The sequence below is a fragment of the Manacus candei genome, unplaced genomic scaffold, assembly GCF_025592945.1.
Source record: "Manacus candei isolate 608988 ecotype Guabito, Panama unplaced genomic scaffold, ASM2559294v1 h1tg000063l, whole genome shotgun sequence".
Classification (NCBI taxonomy): domain Eukaryota; kingdom Metazoa; phylum Chordata; class Aves; order Passeriformes; family Pipridae; genus Manacus; species Manacus candei.
Genome location: NW_026138111.1, coordinates 2,884,800 through 2,903,542, shown reverse-complemented (window position 1 = coordinate 2,903,542; position 18,743 = coordinate 2,884,800). Strand labels below are relative to the sequence as shown.

The window sequence follows — 18,743 nt, the reverse complement described above, 5'->3', positions numbered from 1 at the left end:
TTCATGCTCCAAGTTGCACTCTCGGCATCTGCAGCAGCTGGGGACTATTCTCTCCCTTTCTAAAGGTTGCCACTGTGCCCGAGTCTGTGCGTCAGAGCTGTCATTTCAAGCCATCTGCAACGTGCTGCTGCTTATTTAAATGTTAACTTGTTTGCTCCTCAAAACATGCAAGAAAGGAGAAAAAGATCATGAAACAATTATATAGAGCTTTGCAAGGCCTTTCTTGCTCACTTCCTTCCACAGAAACAAGTAAGGACCATCTGATGAAAATTCTGCAGGAGGGAAGAAGGCAATTAATTTCAGTTGCAGATCCTGAATTTACTGAACTTAATTGCTTTAGCTACTCTTCTTTTTTTTTTTTTTTCAGTGGTGCACTGGAAGCTTATGTTCAATCAGTCAGAACAAGAGAGGGGAAGGAATTTGCACCAGTCTACCCCATAATGGTTCAGCTGCTGCAGAAAGCCATGTCAGCCCTTCAGTGAGCACACTTGGATAACGCTCTTGACATATGGAATGGACACGTTCACAGTTGGGGTCTTTGGTGCCACAAATGTATTTACAGTTCATGTAAATTATTCCCAAATACAGAAGCTTTACAATGAAACGTGTTTACCTACTTCATCTCTGAAACTTGTCTTCTTGCTTTACTTTCACATTACAGGAACTTATACAGAAATATTATAAGGAAATTGTACAACTTTTATGTGCTGTAAGTCTACATCTGATTGAAACATTCTTAAGCATTCCTTTTGAATTTAGAAAAGTGTAAAATTAGAAGTCAAATATTACAGTATAATTGCTGAATATCTCAAATAAGGAAGCAGCTCTTTTCCTACAAGTATGGTTTTAAACAGTTGGATACATTTTAGCCTTATTCAGAAAACTGAACTTCTGAAATGCTAGAATCATCAGTTTCCATCTAAAAATCACTAATTTTAACAGAAGGAAAAATATTTATAACTAACCTAAATGATTCTCTATTGCACTGCTACTTGCTTAGAAATAATTTATATTTATTTCAACTCTCTTTTTGCTTAAACTGTAATAAAGAACATTGACTATTGAATCCGGAAATCAGTATTTGAAATTCTTTAACATCTTCCTAATGGTAAAGCATAAAAATATACTTTGGATGGGTTCATGTAAAGACTTCCAGGCAGAACATGCTCACTGCTGCAGGGCTGAATTAGTGATTGGTCTTCTTCATCTTATAAAATACACAACACCAAATTTTAATGAATTTATTTGAAATAATATACAAGAATATAGTGTGCAAAAATCTTAGGGGCAACATCATGTAGACGTGTCATAAACTGAAATTTACAGTTGTGATTCTTAAAAAAAAAAAACAACGCACAGCTGTTTAGTACAGGAAAAGCCATGATTGTAAAAGTTCACAGCAGAAGCAAATTGTAATCCTAATGCAGCTGCTCTAATTTTAGACAGTTGGAGGAGAAAAAAAAGTAAAGTGCAAGTGTTGCACGTATAGTTAAGTGCAAAGTTTGCCCCCACCATAAAGATGTCTTATGGCAAAATAAAATATTGTAGAATATGTGGCAAAGACAAAACACAGAGTTATAACTATGATGGTGATGGTATCAACAGCACCATTTTTCTTGAGATAACGTTATTTTTTCATTCATCCTCTCCCAGGCCATTGTTTCCACCATGAAATGACAGCTCTCACTAGTGCCAGCTGATGCAAAAATATCTCCCTTGTGGATACAGGTTTTATAAGTGGAATCCCAAGCAGCAGCTCCTTTGCTACATCACACCATGCTCTCCATTCCCACACGTTCTGGTAACTTGCTGGCAGCGGGGCAGGCTGGGAAGCTGGAGACTGATAATACACTTTGCCATTTCAGAAAACCCCAGGCCCCAGAATTGCAATTAATAATATGGTTGTGCAATACATATTAATCAGCAATAAGAATCAATGTATATAAACAGCTGTTACATATTTTAAAATTCCCCTTTTTGTACATTTTCTTTTAAAAATAAACATTTATACACATCTCCTTCGCCTCTTTCTAAAGTACTTTAGCACCACAGGATATCCATTTTCAAGCCTATATTACCTGATACATATATGAAGTTTGGAAGAAAAATAAGGCAATTTGGTTTAAAATGCTGATAGTTTTAGCTTACTTAATGTTCTATTGTAAAAAGCAAATCTGCACTCAGATCATTTCCGACTTGATGGTGCCAGTATTTTATGGTCACACAGAGTCACAAAAAATAGTAAGACCTTGATCTTTTGCATCTTCTTGCCATTGAGCAACAGCCATTTTGCAAACACAGAGTTAACAGAAAAATTCTGGCTTAATGCTGTTGTGAGCCCTGAGAAAAGAGAAGAGAAAACCAGGTTAGCAGTTACCAAGCAAAGAGGAAGCAGATCTAACCTTAAAACTAGCTAACACTTGTTCTGAAAGCCACAAGTACTTTTCACTGGTCAGTTATTCAGAAGATAACAAAAAGGCCAAAAACAGACATCAAGACTTCTCTGTCACAGCCTGGAGTCCACCAGTCATTAGTAAGGTAACCAAGCTGCAAACAGTTCAGTTCACTGAATTAAATAATTTAAAAAGGCATTTCCTGATGTAACACTGAGGTTCTACAGATCCTGTTCTCTTGGCCTGAAGCCCCTAAGGACAAGGAAAATCCTACTACAAGGCAGTGTAAGAAAGCCATCCTTCCTGCTGAGGCCAACTCATCACTACTCCTCTCAGCTGCAGAAATGCCTCTGAGTTGCCTGAAGCTCACAGGTGAGTGTGTGATCTCACCATCTAAAGTCCAATACTGCAGTAGTGTAGAAGCAGAAAAAATAAAGACTAGTATTTTAACTAAACCCACAAGGAAATCTAACATAAGATGACACTGTTGATAGAATGCAGTGAAAAGAAAACCAGCTTTTTCCTAGCAGCTGGGATTTGGTGGAACCTTCTGCAACAAGGGACTGGGAACTCAGCACAATGTAGAGCAGAAAGAAGCAACTTAAGTGTAGGAGCATTTCTTATTCAGTCTTAAGGCAACACTTGCATATGCTCTTGAGAAAGCAGCCTCATTTACACATGGAAGGAAGGGGGGTAACTTGAGGATGAATTCTTACACTACGTGGATGGTTTCACCAACTACAGAGATGAAGTCCACACCACACTTCAAGCTCCTGCCCAGGCATAAAATGGCTGATGAAAGCACTTGGCATTCTGTGCACCTCAGTGATCTCTCCTTCCAACCTACTCCTCTAGCTGAACAAGCTGAATCTCCTTTTTTTTGATGTGTGCTTTATATGATGGTTCAGCTTGAAAGCCGTTCTCTTTAATACATCCACCACCTACTAATCCACACCTACAATCTTAGATTGATGGCTTTCTACAAAGTGCAAAACAATTTATTTCCCTACAGAAGTAGTGTTACTACTGTATTTATTTTACAATTAAACACAGTCATAAGTCAAAGGGATTCACCAAGAAAAAATTATTTTGCTCCCTTAATATCTTCATATATGCTGGTATAAATAAGGAGTAAAAAAAGAGAAAAAGGTAAAGAAAAAGCTTTTACTGAACAAAAAAAATTCAGGTACAACCTTATAAACTCAGTTACTTCAAACAAAAGGTCATGTACCCTTCCTCCACATTTCACAAACACACTCACTTCTCAGTCCAACAGAATTCACAAAACTCTCATATAAAATATTCAGAGAGAAACCCTCTCCTGAAGAAGGTCTGGGCTACCAAGAACACAACTTGTACTGCACAAACCCCACTGTAGCTACCTGTATGAACACATATAAGTGCACAGTGAAAAAGATTGCTTCACAAACATACAGAATTTGTTCGTTTTCTTTTCCAACAGTCAGGATTTAAACGTTTCTGCTCTTCTGCCAAGGCCTTGGCTTCTAGTGTGTACATCCGTCTTTCCTCATTTTTCATCTTCTTCCACCTGTCCCCGAGTATCACACTTATGGCTCTGCAAGATAAATGTTTACAGTGTGGTCAGGATGGTGCTAAGAAATACCCTGATTTTTTTCTTTTTTTTATCTGAGAACTTTAAAGAAGACAGAAGTTAAATGGGGGAATAACACAGAAGGAAAAAATCAAGTGTATCTTAGCATTTTTAACAATCATGTTTCTGGTTATATTCTCATCGCTCCTTTAATAGTTAAACAGCTGAGACTTCTGTGTTAGCTGAGCATGGGTCAGTGCACATTCTAACATTTCAAAGGGTGTACATTTGAATACGCAGCAACTGGCATAAACCAGCAAAATAGGGATGTTAAAAAAAACACCACCAAATGGTAACTCACATTTGTTTTGCTCTACTTTCATACTAAAAGATAATATGACAGATTTGCTGAAAATATGTTCTCTAATAATTAGGGCAATGAACTGAATATGACCTCAGCCAAACAAATATTTGATTAACTCCAAGCCCCCTTGTCTATTTAATCAATATGTGTAGCTTCCTCCACCTTTAATTCATGCTGGGCAGAACACAATGGTAAGTTCCCATCTATCACCATTTCCAGAAGCTAAATTAATTCCTTTCCTACTCTCTCTAAACTCTAGGTCTTTTGAGAACATTTCCCTGTATTATCATGCCATATTGCTTAACTGCACTCCCAAATGTTGGATCAATATCCCATTAAAGCTTTAACTCCATCCTTCAGCTGAACAAAAATCTCTAAACAACAGCTCTTTTATCAATGACAATTACAAGCTAATGAGTAGTTTGAACACTTTGGCTTCAGATTACAGTGATGAGAGTTCTATGATGGGCTCTAACAAAAAGGTGGACACAACTAAGTCCTTTGCTTTCTACTATTAACAAGTTCCTTGCTGGCAGCAAAGCTATTCATAGACTTTCTAACTGACTGTGGAGTGTCATCAACCATTTCCATAACATGGCACATACAGCAATTCTGAAGGCTTTTCTGCACCACACCAAGAAAATGGATTTTGAATCCTGCAAGAGTTTTTGGTACCACTCAGACTTTCCCAGAGCACTCAGGGAGCACAGCCTGACCTGCACTGGGGCTGCCCTTCAGCCTGTGCTGTCACATGCTCTGGTGACTACTCAGAGCAAACTCCTCAAGCTGCCACCAGATCCCACCAACATCAAACCCATTTGCACAGCCTGTCTCTTTGGCGATGGAATTTCTAGTTTTATATCCTAACTGAGAATGAGTATCTTTGGTCTGTCATCAGAAGCAAACAAAACCCAGTTTAATTAGCAGATTTTTCATGTTTTGACAGTGTCCAGAGGCAAATCAACAGAAACCTGTCTGCTTTGGGTCACCAGTTTGTACTGGGTCACTCACACCCCTAGGAAAGAACATGGTGACCCAGAGAGAGGAGGTTTGCTGAAAAAGCAAATCAAAATGTACTATGAAATCTTTGTATTTCAAATAAAAAATATTATTTTCCTCATCTTTAGAAGGTTCACTACTCAAATTATTCAGGGATTTCTGAATGCACCACCAAGTCCAACAACAGTTACAGTGAGAATATCTAGAAAATAAACAAGTGCAGCCCTAACACCAGTTTCTCAAACATGGTCTTACAGCCCACAGTAGTTTTAAGTATCCCGTGACTCTTGACTCCTGCTTTGTTTACAGCTCTCTCTCTTGCTCACATGGCTTGAGAGCTTCTTTGTCTCTGAACAGACCGTGTAACTCTGAATACCTCAAGTTCTGTCCTGTCTTACAGGGGTAAGGAAAATAAAGTAACTGTAACAAACATAACTCCAATGTATAAAAGTAACTACTACATTGTAACATCTACTCAGTAATCTGAAAATGACACAAACTTACATTTTCTAAAAAAAGAGTTATCTCTGAACAGCCAAATAAATGCCTCAGCAACACTTTAGCAACAGTAGCTAAATTTCTGCAACATCAACTATCCCTAACTCTGTGCTGTACTGTGTTTTATGGATGCCACGAAACTGCACCCAAATGCACTGCCTTCCAAACGGGGCAGTGAGCAGTGAATGCATTCTGAAGCTCACTTGTAACTTTGTCATCACTTTCCCTCAAGGTAAACCTCCTCACTGAAATATTCAGTTTATTTTCACATCCATGCAGCTGCAGCTCCAGTTCACTGCATCCATTTGAAATCAGCATACTCAATTAAATGTATAACCATCATAAACTTTCCTGGCTGATATTTGGTTCCATTTCTCATTGATAGTTGCAATGAATGTGAAGGCAGCAGATCTGCTTCACTGAACTTATTATAAATATTACAGAACATCACTGGGACACACAAGACTGGCTGGGATTTAAGGATAGGCTATTTATAAAGCAGGATTTTATTTCTCAATAGCAGTTACAGCCTCCTTACTAGAACATTATAAAATAGCCAAAACCTCTTTCAAAGCACTGTCAACTTTAATTTTTTTACCAGATTTAGTACCAGAATTTTTATGTCACAATGCAGAGTTTTCATAATGTTACACATACATTAAAAAATCTAAGATCAGTGCCTGTTCATGTGCTTTAGTTTCTATTTACATATGCATAATTAGCACAAAATATTACTTAAAACATATGTACTAGAGATCTTTATAAAAAACATTTAGAAGCGAATGTACCTATAGATTAAGAACAGAAGAACAAACTAACAAAGACCCGTCCCCCAAACAGTCATACAATGCTTCCTGCAAGTTTCAGCAGATTGTTGAATGCCTTTAGGACAAGTAAAATTTGGCAATGTACTGTCTGGATTAAGATCCTTCAGATATCCTAACAATCAGTACTCCATTATTCAAAAGGATATACAGACTGGAAATAAATGCTTCTAACTTCATGAACAATTTCCAATATTATGTCAAGACATAATTAGAAGAACCAGAAATTCCCTTTTTTCCATTACAGCACACAAGCAGAGCACTTCCTCACTCATCAGTGAAAACAAAGACTGTTCTGTATTTGTGACTCTGCTGATGCACATATATACATGTATCTGTTGCTTTACCCAAATGCTTTCTCAGAAATTAAGTTTGCCAAAACTGGCTTGTATCAAGTTCACTGCATACTGTAAATATTTACAGTCCACCCCTAAATTACCCTTCAGGTTAGCATCTTTCAAAACTTGTTCTTAAAACAATATACACACACTGTATTTTAAATGCAAAATTTAGGCCATATAGGGAGAGAGATATTCTGCTAGCTCACCCATAATAGCAAAAGTACAGTTTATATCATTACCTGTTGTCTTTCCCTGGATACATCTGAGTGTATTCAACTCTGTATTTTTTGGCAAAAAGCATGAAGGCATTCATTGGTCTTTTGCACTTGTTTGGAGAAGTGGCACTCACAGTACTTGCAGTCCCTGAGCTGTGGCTTTTGGCAGCTTTGCTGTACAAAGGATTGGAGGAAAGATGTGACGATGCAGGAGAGGCACAGTTTTTATTACTGCATTCTGATCTCTCAGCATCCTGATTGTTTGATCCTCCACAGGACAGAGAGGCGCGGCGCTGGCGGGCCATGCTGCTGAGCACATACACTGCAGAGGAGTCCATCGGGGTGAAATCGTAGCTACAAGAAAAAGACATCATAAAGTGATCGAGGAATTTTCATGTAAAATCCCTAAAATACCTGTTCACTCTTCAACTGTACTACATTTCTAGTATCCTGGTCTCTTTTGTGTGACATAAAGATTTGTGCTTGATGCAGATGTCAGTGTGAAAAACAAAAAACCACAACAAGAGTCTGGCAGATAAATTAGTATTTTCTTCAATGTGATGGCAGACTGCAACTTCACACGTTCTGCTGTGTACTTTCAACTCCCCAGCTGTGTATCAATCAGCTATACACTGTCTTCAAATTCCATCCTCTTTTGAATTACACTTCTTTCTTTCTGCTTCTGTCCTTACCATAAATCAAGCCTGTCCAGTGAATGACAGGTAGTGAAAGGGACAAGTGATGTGGAAAGAATAAGCATTGAGTTCACTTGCATACACATATTAAGGACAGATATGAAAGCACTAAATTAAAATAAATTACATGCATTACTGTGCAAGTAACTTCTCTCGGCAGTTAAGTACACACTGTGTGACACACGAACCTTCCACTGAGATAACACCACTTTTCAGAGCCCCGTGACGTCGCACCATTTGGTGCAGCGCTGACAAACGCCTGCCCTCTAGTGACAAAACCGCGACATTCCTCGGCATTTCAAGGTATTTGAACAGCTTTGAGGAGTTGTTTCCATAAAATTTAGACCTCCAAATACTCCAAACTCTTGCAATTTTTAGTCGACTGACAACTACAATTAACCTCTAAGCCCTACCGAAGAAGTTTAATTCCACAGACTATCTGTTACCATCTCCAGGTGTGCAGATACAGCCTAGGAAGCAAAGGCTATGCTGTCTTTAGCACACTATATGGATAAAACACACTTGGAAAGGTGCTACTCAATCATAAATCATTAAACTACCACCACAAAATAAACACAAAACACATATATGCTAAGGCTCCACTCACACACTGCTCAGTGTGGCTAATAATTGCATAATTTAAGGTCAAAATAAGGGCTTTGAAGAGCTTTTTTCTGAACACGAAGTAGAACTACTAACAAGGAAATAACAGCATGTGGCAGTCCAGCCCCAATCTGCAAAGGTAGCTCCTTTTGTGGGACAGAACCACAAGGAAGAGTGGAGCCTGAAGGGTTGCTTCTAACATAACGTGATAATGCTGACAACCTTGCAGGCTATCACAAGATAAGGAGAAATGACCTTCCTGTTCTACAACAGTCCAGCACTCTTCCTATTCCTAATCTCCTTCCCTACTCCTCATCTCCTTCCCATAACACAGCAACAGGATTTTGTTTTTTAATTCTTCTGTCCTGTTAACTACAGCTGCTGCTGCACACTTCCTTCTCAGTCACTCCCTTCTGCCCAGAAAGAAAGGCAAGGAATTTGAAGTGTTCAGGCAGAACTCAGCTGGGTTGCAGGATCAGTAAGGAGCCAGAAGTCCAATTTCTTCAGTGAGATGTAGCTATAGTGATTCTAACAGCTCTCTATGTATGCAGTTCAGAACAGGAGTTAGTAAGAAGAAAAAAAAACCCAGACAGCAAAGGAGTGAAGCCAAGCAATCTGAACTTGCTCTCCATGCCAGACTGAAATCACACAAGAGTTCCCAGGGCCTGAACTGCAAACAGAATTTTAAATTCCTTTTCTTCTACTGTAAAAAAACCCAAAAAGCAACTGGACTAAAAACAGATGCTAAAAAGGTGCTAACATATAGGAGAAGATGGATTCTACTAAACCTAGAAATCTCAAAATAGTATGGAAAAAAAATCTTAAGTATTTCGTTAGAATCTTAGAATCATTTATGTTGGACAGGACCTCTGAAGGTTATCTGGTTGAACTTCTAGCTCAGAAAAACCTCAAAGTTAATCAAACTTTGAAGTTAGGTAGGTTTGCTATAATACAAAAGAATCCCAAGAAAAAGAATACACAAAAATAGGAAGTAATTATGAAAGTACTGTATTCTAAAGCCATAGCACAAGCATTTATCACTAAGAAACTACTCAGATAATTAAGATACGTAGCTGCATAGGAAGCACAAGGTAACAGCTGGCAGACATATTACTATGGGAAAATTGTACTAGGTTTTTCAAACATAATTCACTTTACCTGAAGAATTTATACAAGTAATATATATACTTTTACTGCTCTATCTAATCTGTCTTAAAATATTATAAAAAGAGGCTGAAAAGTTATTTCATTCCAAAGTACTACTTTGCAGTTAGCAGAGTACATAATTACACACAGCTTTTCTAGTCCTGAGTATTCATTTTTCCCTATCATTTATCTTATATTACTAAAACTATTCTCTCTTTGCTCTATATAATGCTTCAAATTCTTCTAGACTTAAGGTGCCTACTCATTAAATACAAGAACCACTGAGGCCACTTTATCCAAAAATTACCTTTTAAATGTATCAAAAACACCTGAATCATCAAAGTTAATGGCATCAGGGTGTCCAGGAGGTAGACACAGATCTCCAAGATGCATTTCACAGCATGGAATGCCATGCTGTACCACAGTCAAGCTTGGATAAAAAGATGACCAACCTGAAGTGGTAAAGAGTTAAATTAGACAAACGGCCAGACAATCTCTCCGGTTCTTCATTGGAGCAATCCTACATCTCTAAATTACATAATTTTATAAAAATGTTCTGATGTAGTTTCTTTCACCCAAAAGAAAAATCAGAAACACTTAATTACGGAATTCTTACTGCAAACAGTTCATTTTTATCTCAAATAAAATCTCATTCTATCAAAAAAGTAATCAAAACCTGGAAACTTTTACCATCATAAGTTCCATGTTTAGCAAGTGAGAGAAGCCTCTTATTTGCGGCTCTTTCTCCCCCGCCCCCCCCAGTTTTTCTGTTTTCCTGAGCTCCATTTATATATTTGATCAAATCTTCTCTTAAGATATAGGCAGTCTTCCTGTACCTTTATGGCTTTAGTTTTGTTTGTTCAAATTCTGGATTTCTTTACAAAGAGAGTAAATTGTTTCTACACCACAACTTTCTATCAATTTCTTGAACAATACGGGATGCCAATAAAATGTGTAATCACTTTCTGAGAATATTTTAATATAAAACCAACTGTACTTGTAGTATTTCATACCTTTATTTTTAACATAAAATGGATGGTCGAGTCTGCATTCTACTGTAAGCAAGCCATCCTCCACTGTGCCAGGATCAAAAGTCAGCTTCAGCACTGACTCACCACAGGAAATACTTTCTTCGTGAGAAATCAACTTTAGACCATTGGAACCATAGTCCTGTAAACACACACACAGTTCAAAAAACTTCCCCCCCAAAAAGCCTATACCTGTGTATACTACAGGTGTATACTCATCATCATACACTGTACACCAACATTTTAATTAGTATTTCTAACTTGCTGGTAAAGATGATGTAACATTCAAAACATACCTAAATGAATTAAATTCGAGTACTTTATAGTAGGATACTCGAATAGCTCTAGACATCTTAAATGTCAACCTGTATTCCTGAGATGGTAATTAAAGGTACAGGGATAATATAAGCATTGCTAAATATTTGCTACAGGTATTGAAATAAATTTATTAGAACTAATGGTTACCTTGTAAGGGCTCACTGGGAGATCTTCCTCTTTTCCACAGCTTTCAGATCTTGCAAACTCTTCAACATCCTGCCATTCTTTATTGCGTCCTTTATGAAAGCACAAACGAGAGCCTAACAGATTTTTTCAAGGGAAAAAAATTAGTGTTAGGTAAAAAAGTCTTTCTTACCAAAAAAAAAAAAAAAAAGAGGAGACAAAACAAATACTTATTTGATGGTACATGTTATTTTACCTTTTAGAAAACAATGCCAAACAGTTGAAGGCCAGGAATGGCACCATCCTAAATCATCATCATCTGAAAGTGATGACATGCAGAAAATGCCAGATTCTGACTCACTATTCGCCTATTAAAAAAAAGCAAAATGGTGTTGATATTTTATTACAGAAGATTTAAGATTTTAGGGTTGGTCTTATATGTCTTAAGACACAGTCACTCATTTGCAGCTGTGGCATCATTTTGCCTCAAATACCAATAAGAATGTAACACAGAGATTCAAGGAATGCAGTAAATATGAATGGAGCATTTTCATCTCCTTTTCTGAGATGCATCCTGAAATTTTTGGGTTTCATTCTCTGAGATTGATTTTTACACACCTATGGATTATCTTATGCTTAGGTGTAAGCCTTTTACAAGCTATCACTCTTTGGTCATCCACAGACTCACTCAAAGCACATGTTACTCTATAGTCCAATTACTGGAAAGCTGCAGGTTCAAGCTGGTTCCAGATAAATCACTTGGAAAAATTCAGTGTCATTAACAGACAAGTTTCAGACACAAATTAATACTCAGGAAAGGGAGACATGGGACCGACAGTATTTGTGCATCTAAAAGGAGAGAGATCCATATTTCCTTTTGAGGTTGCAAATGAGTTAATAGAGTTTTTTACAGCTTGCTATAGAGGGAACTACAGTAGCAGCAAAGTATTCTTAGAATGGGATCTCTTCAGAAAAAATGTGAACTCTATAAAGCAGCACTACAAGCCTACCCTGTGTGGTAAAAAGAAACAGAAAATCCAGCTTAAATAGAAATGGTATGGGTACTAAACAGATTATTTTTTTAAAACCAGTTTCCCTTTTCAAAGAACTTAACTCATTACTCATACATCTTCATTTTAAAATGTTTCAGAACAACTCACCCTTTCGTGTCTGACTGGTGTTTCATCCACATCATTCTTGGAGAAGTTAGGATCATTGTTTGAAGATACTGGTGGAGGACGTGCATAGGAATGTAAACTTTTGCTTGTAGCTATTATGTGAACAGGAGATGATCTACAATAAAAACAAGTATTTTAAAATAGCTCAGATTAAGACAACGAGACTTCGCTGCGGTTACTCCAAAATGCTTTTATTGCAAATATTTCTGTTTCAGTGAGCTGAACACCAAATAAACCTCCCACACACTAGTATTCAAATGGGATGATTAAAAGGTGCAAGCTCAGGCAAAGAGAATATTTAGCATAACTCCTGCATAGCTTCTATACAGCACCCAAATGACAGTATTACTTCCACAACAGCATCTCACTGTCACAGTGCTGAAGTTTTTACAAATATATTGAAGTGAATACCCCATTCTTAAGAGTAAACAAAGACATCTGCTCCGCCCTAATAATTAAATCTCAACTGCATTACTATTAACAGCACCGCATTTAATTTTCTAAATATAAACCTAAGACTAGGATGTAAAATGAGAAGTGAAGCCCAAAAATTTTCAAGATTCCGCACTGCTGCTCACAACCTCATGGAATTTACAGATCACAGACCTGAAACAGTTATCACTAAAATATACTTTGCATTAGATTTCCAATAAGCTCTGTTAAAAAAAATTTTAAAATCAGTGCACTAGAAAGCATTAAGAATTTAACACAACAAATTCTTTTTAATTTTTCATCAGTTGCTTCACATGAAGTAAACATCCATAATTTCTGGACCTGCTTTGACTAGGCAATGTCGTTATATCAATGTGTTATATCATCCCACCTCATTCATGTCTGGAAACTAAGTAGCTTTTGCACCAGACTCTGAGATGAGTCCTGTGCATACTTTCACAGAACAATAAAGATACTAAACAGATCAAAGAACAGAGCTCCAGTTCAAATTCAGAAGGTATAAAGAGTGAAGGAAATGTTTCTGGAGACACAGTATTACAAATCCCCACAGTTCAAAACTGAAAAGAATGTCAGTACCTGTTATAAAAAGCGCACTGCATCAAAGGACTCTGAGGACTTGTGGCTATATTTGCTAATTCTGTCAACCAGTTCACCCCATTCTCACAAGAATAAGCATTTTCTGGATTGCTGTTTGAGGTATGTTGGTTCCATGAAGGCCTTGAACATTCCTGATGTGAAACATCAGCACCAAGCTGAAAAAGTGCAGGTGGGGTAGAATCTGTCTGCACAGCCTGTAATTCAGGAAGATCATCTACAAACAAAAGCACAGATTACCATAATTATACCCAATTCTAGATGACATCAAATATTGCAAATTTAAATAAAAAAGGAACCACAATAGTTTTATTTTTTTTGTATCACAACTACCAACATTTTACAAATCCTATTCGTAATCCTGACAAAATGGCCCCAGAAATAGTAATGCCTCTAGTCTAACGTACAGTCACACAAGAAATTTAAGAAAAAAATAAGTTAACTATATAAAAATGTAGTTCTGGTACCAGTTTACATAGAACTGTACTGCAGAACTATGCAAAATGTAGCATAGTTACACGCTTAACTGAAATATTAAAACATTCAACAAAAGGCAATTAAATTAATCTGTCCTAGCAGGTGTAACACTAAAAATTATCAATATCAAAGGCTATTCAAGATAAAAGTTTTCCACGTTCCACCAGGGAACTGGAATTAAGTCAGAAATCATGAAAGCTGAGTAGGGGTGAATTCCTGTCAGTAACCTACACCTTTCACATCCCATACAGAATAAGTTTCATTATTCTTAATCACTCCATGAGTTCAATTAAATGTGTTAATATTTCACTGATTATATCAATACTTTCTAATGTACATGCTATTTTTCTCCAGTACATAAGAACTGAAGTTAAATGTTCCTCCAGCCCAGAATCTTTATTTGCAGCAGATCTAAAGCAGCATAATTTCTCTTTAGGAGGAGCTCTTGAGCGTTGTGTTTGTTATTCTTGTGCCAAAAAATTGTTTCTCTGGGGATTAGTAGCAGAAATTTGTGGCTGTGAGTTCAAGAAAACATTTGAGTCAAAAGGCCAGCGTGTAAGAACTGGAAATGGGTTAAAGGGAAAACTGACTTCAAAGTAAGACCTTCAGATGTCACAATTCACTGTCACATTCCCTGTCCTACTTAAGTTAAAAATCAGCATCAGCTTCCAGTAATTTCAGTATAGGAAATCTGCAATGAACTTCAGAATTCAGCTTCTCTTGAAAAAGTCATGTTATTTACCAAGTTCCATGTGCTCATCACAGGATGCATATCCAGGAGAAGAGGGCAGGTTTTCATTACACTTCAGCAACTCCAGTGACTCGTTCATTCCTGAAGTTCTCTTGTCCACTACCAGAAGGAGTTTCTGAACTGCATTAGGCATTTGATTTGTCTTCACTTCCCACACCATGTTAGGATGCTCCAAAGTATCTGACTTTAAAGAGACAGAGGTTAAAAACTTGTATGCATGGGAACTGGTTTAAGTTGCATCTGATATGGTACTTCATTACCAGAACTCCACAGGGTGTTGAGTATCACAGCATAATTCAGGGAAGTCTACAGATGATCTTGTACAATCCCTGCAGAAAACAGAGCTAACTCTGAAGTTGGGAGGGTGCTTGGGGCCCTGGCCACTTGAGTTTCTAGTATCTTGAAGGATGGAGATTCCCTGACACTTCCTGAGAACCTGTTCCAGTGACCACTCTTGCTGTAAAGAAGCCGTTCCTTACACACATTTGAACTTTGCTTGCCACAGCCTGTGCCCACTGCCTCCAAGATCTGAGGTTATCTCCTCAACCACCATTCAAGCCAATGTAAACAACATTCACTGGTACCCTAAGCCTCTCATCCCATCACAGAAGGCAATCAGATGGGTCAGACAAGATTTGACTTTGGCTAATCCATTCCAGCTATTCCCTAATCCAGACAATTTCTTGCCTTGCAAGACATGGCTTTCAGGAGGATCTGCCGCATAATATTTCTCAAGGCTAAGGTTAGGCTGGCCAGCCTGTAGTTTCCTCATATCCTCTTCCTCCTTGAAGCCAGATGTGACATTTTCTTTCTTCCAGACACTGGGAGCCCTCCTGCCAACAAATCCACTGCCTTGTGGAGACCATTCTCACAAGGTTTCCCTGCCTACAGCAGGGTGCTTGAAAATAGATGATCTTTAAGGTCCCTTCAAGCCCAAAACAATCCATGAATGACACTGGCCGGCTCCCTTGGAGGCATCCCATTCAATGCATGCCTCACAGAACCGGCCTGCCCCTCACTTGCTCCTCTTCTACCATAGACAAAGAAGTGTCTCACTGTCAGACTCATGTGGCTGCACCCAGGGACTTGAGAAAGCTGGAAACAGGCCTTGCAAATAAAGATCAAAGCAAAAATGTTGCCCTCAACCTTGTGACATCAGGTCTCCTGTGCCATTTAGCACCAGCCTCAAATTCTCCCTAGTCACCATTTCACCACTGTGGCGTCTCCACAGAAGCCTTTTCCAGTGCCCTTCACATCCCTTGCCTCCAGGTGCAGTCTCAAGCACAGTGGACTGCAAACATCCTGAACAGCATTGCAAAGGGAAAGAAAAAGAAGTCTTTACTAGCAGATTTCACTGCGGTTTCATTTCCCTAAATCTCAGTACTGTAACATTTATCCCAAAAGCATTATTTTAAATTATCTTCAGCAGAGCACTGCGTGCTTATTCTACACAACCACTGCCTCTAAAAGCTGGCAAACAAGGTTATCCAATCTTTAGTAATTTCATTATCTACTGGGTTTTTTTCAGATGATGATGAATTAAAGCTACCATAACATGATTACCTTGTACTTTAATGAAGTGTCATTGAAAAAGTAATCACAAGACCTCATAAAGGAGCAGGAAACACAGCTCAGTAAGAAAGAAAATCTGAAAAGTCTACCTCCATGTTCACGTCCACTAAGTAAGGTACATTAAAGAAATACAAACAACAGCTAAAAATAGCCTAATATTTTCACATCACAAAATCACTGGGGTTGGAAGGGACATCTGGAGATCATCTAGTCCAACCTTCTCACTGCTAAAGCCAGTTCACCTACAGCAGGTTGCATGGGATTGTGTCCAGGAGAGTTTTGACTGGAAAATTTCTAACCTTCTCATCTCTTAATCTTTCAAATACATGCAAAACTTAGAGAAACTTGCATGCCACACATAAAAGAATATTTGATTCTACTCAAATGGCACTACTACAAAGCTAGGTCAGTTTATTCTGATTTTAAGGAGGTGGAGCAAAAAGTTTATTTGATTTGAATTTGTTTTCATTTCTGTGGTCAGTCAGTGACATTAATTTCACCTCCAAGAAACGTCTTTAATGCAAATTATTCCTCTATCATCCATGTGGGACAGCAGAAGTACAGAACACCATGAGAGCAGAAAGCTCAGCCATTTCTGCAGAAAGCTCAGACCTCAAAAGAACAGGTCAGGACCTTGAAGATTATCTCCAACTAATCAACTCTGAAAAGCCACTCCTTGTTTTTCTGGCTTGTGTACGTCCTTCCTTTCCCCCCTTCTGCTTTGCTTTTTGCTCTATTTTTTCCTCTCTTCTTTTCCCATTTTCCTGCCAAAATGAACAAGCTAACTTATTTTTGTAAAGCTACCTTCTCCTTTCTTCCTGCCAGGTGCCAAGATTGGAAAGTACCTGCCCTGCTATCCCAACACACTGAAGGTCAGCAATAAGGTACAGACACAACATGCTAATCTGACAAGCAAGATTCTTGCTTGAGAAACGAAGTGTTCCTCCAAGTCACAAGAATTTCTCTAAACCGAAGCCACTCATGTAAAAAAGCCAAAAAATCCTCTAACAAACGAATTACAAAGAAATCATAAAAAACTTACAAAGAAAAACAAAGAAAGTGCCCAACTTTACTTTTTAATGGTTTTATTCTACTTGATTAAAGCCTGTTTTGGACATCACACGTTTCTCTTGTCCTTAGCCTTTCAATGGTTTAGAACATGAAAAGAATGGTCATTAATTCGCCTCTAAAGATTTTTTAAAATTCAATTTCATGTTCAAAACTTGTTGTGTCAGATGTTTTTTGGAAGCATGCTTCACAGGACTGTAATTACTACTGTCGTCTTTAGAGGTTAAGCGGAATTATTTATTGTTTTGTGCTTTAAAATAACTTGTCATGCTAAAACAAACAGCAGTATTAACAAAGACATTATTAACTGAACCATGTCTATTTCTGAGGGACAAAAATAAATGTGTGACAAGAGTAAATAAAGGTTGTGGCTGAGAAGGGGTTCAGCAGGAACTGGGCAGCATCCACCCAAACCGCACTGCGCAGGAATGCCTGGGTGGAAGTGCTTCCCTTGTTTTTTTTCCTCCTGGCATTTGCCCTCCTTCCCCCAACCCACGGCCGAAGTCTCAGGCAACATCTACGCCTGAGCAACGCGCTGGATGGAGTTTAATTTGAACAGCTTCTCCAAGCCAAACACAGCATACTGGCAAGACTGGATCTATCCCAGGGACTTTTCCTGGCGCAGCTGCTTTGATCAGGGATCCCCGCTCCCCATTCCCGGCCGTGCCAGGGAGCGCAGCGCAGACAGAGCGTGATTCACCATGTTTTCCAAGCCCGGGCGGCCCGTTCGCGTGACGCAGGGCGGGCCGCGCTCCCCCCGTGGCACAGACACCCCCCGGGGCCCTGAGGGCGACGTTCCCAGCCCGATCCGGGCCCAGAGGGCTCTGGGGACGCCCGGGCAGCCCTCACAGCTCCCCGAAACACCCCCGGCAGCCCCCACGGCTCCCACCGCCCCCGGGCCGCCCCCCCACCCATCACGTGACCTTGTTTACACCCGCGGCCACACGGCGCATGCGCGCTCGGCCCCATTCATTCGTACTGCGTAACAGGGGCCCGGGGGGGCCCCCCCCGCCCCGGCCGCCGCTCCCCCCGCGGGGCCGCCCGGGCCCCCCGCACCCGGCCCCCTGCCCCCACAGCCGCTGCCCCCGCGCCGGGCACAGCGCCCTCGCTCTGACAGATCGCGGCGGGCAGCCGCTCCCTTAGGGAAAACAAGTGGGGGACACCCGCCCTGCTCCACTTGTTTTCGGGTCTGGAGGGCCCGCAGGGGGGCCGGCGCACCGCGCAGGTTTCATCCCAGCGGCGCGGGACGGTGGCAGCTCCGCCGGGCCGGTCATGGAAGGCGCCCAGTAAACAATGTCCCGGGCTCCCTTCGCCGCTAAAAGCCTGCCCTCGCGGCTTCCTCGGCTCGGCCCGCGGCCGCCGCCGCTCCCCTCCAACCTCGCGGAACCGGCCTGCCCCCCGCGGCCGCCTCGCAGCCCCCAAAAGCGGCAGCTGCAAACTTTGTAGCACTTACCGAACCCGTCGCCATTACCGAGCTCCCCTCGGCTGCCCCCCCGCCCCGGCCTCGCTGCGGGTCCCGCCCACGCCCAGCCTGCTCGGCCGTTGAGTGGC

The 18,743-nt window shown here is 39.9% G+C and overlaps 2 protein-coding genes across 3 annotated transcripts in view; one reads left to right on the top strand and one right to left on the bottom strand.

Moving 5' to 3' along the window:
- The window catches only part of COG5 (component of oligomeric golgi complex 5), a 182,459-nt gene extending 181,375 nt beyond the window's left edge, over positions 1-1,084 (top strand). Inside the window, exon 22 of the mRNA XM_051805124.1 lies at positions 368-1,084. Coding sequence (XP_051661084.1) covers positions 368-482 — 115 coding nt within the window. The 3' untranslated portion in view covers positions 483-1,084. The remainder of the gene's footprint in view (positions 1-367) is intronic.
- A 143-nt stretch (positions 1,085-1,227) lies between these two features.
- HBP1 (HMG-box transcription factor 1) lies at positions 1,228-18,743 on the bottom strand. 2 transcript variants are annotated; one of them, XM_051805137.1, is made up of 11 exons: positions 18,646-18,743; positions 14,544-14,736; positions 13,307-13,541; positions 12,260-12,392; positions 11,356-11,467; positions 11,124-11,236; positions 10,644-10,800; positions 9,938-10,082; positions 7,211-7,540; positions 3,828-3,969; positions 1,228-2,340 (listed from the first exon to the last, which is right to left on the bottom strand). In XM_051805137.1, the coding sequence occupies exons 1-11, from the start codon at positions 18,658-18,660 to the stop codon at positions 2,323-2,325; spliced, it is 1,593 nt and encodes a 530-aa protein (XP_051661097.1). In that variant the 5' UTR covers positions 18,661-18,743; the 3' UTR covers positions 1,228-2,322. The 2 variants fall into 2 exon arrangements, with proteins under 2 accessions (XP_051661097.1, XP_051661098.1); XM_051805138.1 differs by having other exon boundaries at positions 14,544-14,732; positions 18,646-18,667.

Coding starts and splice junctions, on each gene's coding strand:
- HBP1 (XM_051805137.1), bottom strand. Junction 13,542..14,543: donor TGATGAGCACATGGAACTTG/GTAAATAACATG, acceptor TTTTGTTTGTAG/ATGATCTTCCTGAATTACAG. Junction 11,237..11,355: donor TTGGCATTGTTTTCTAAAAG/GTAAAATAACAT, acceptor AAAATCTGTTAG/GCTCTCGTTTGTGCTTTCAT.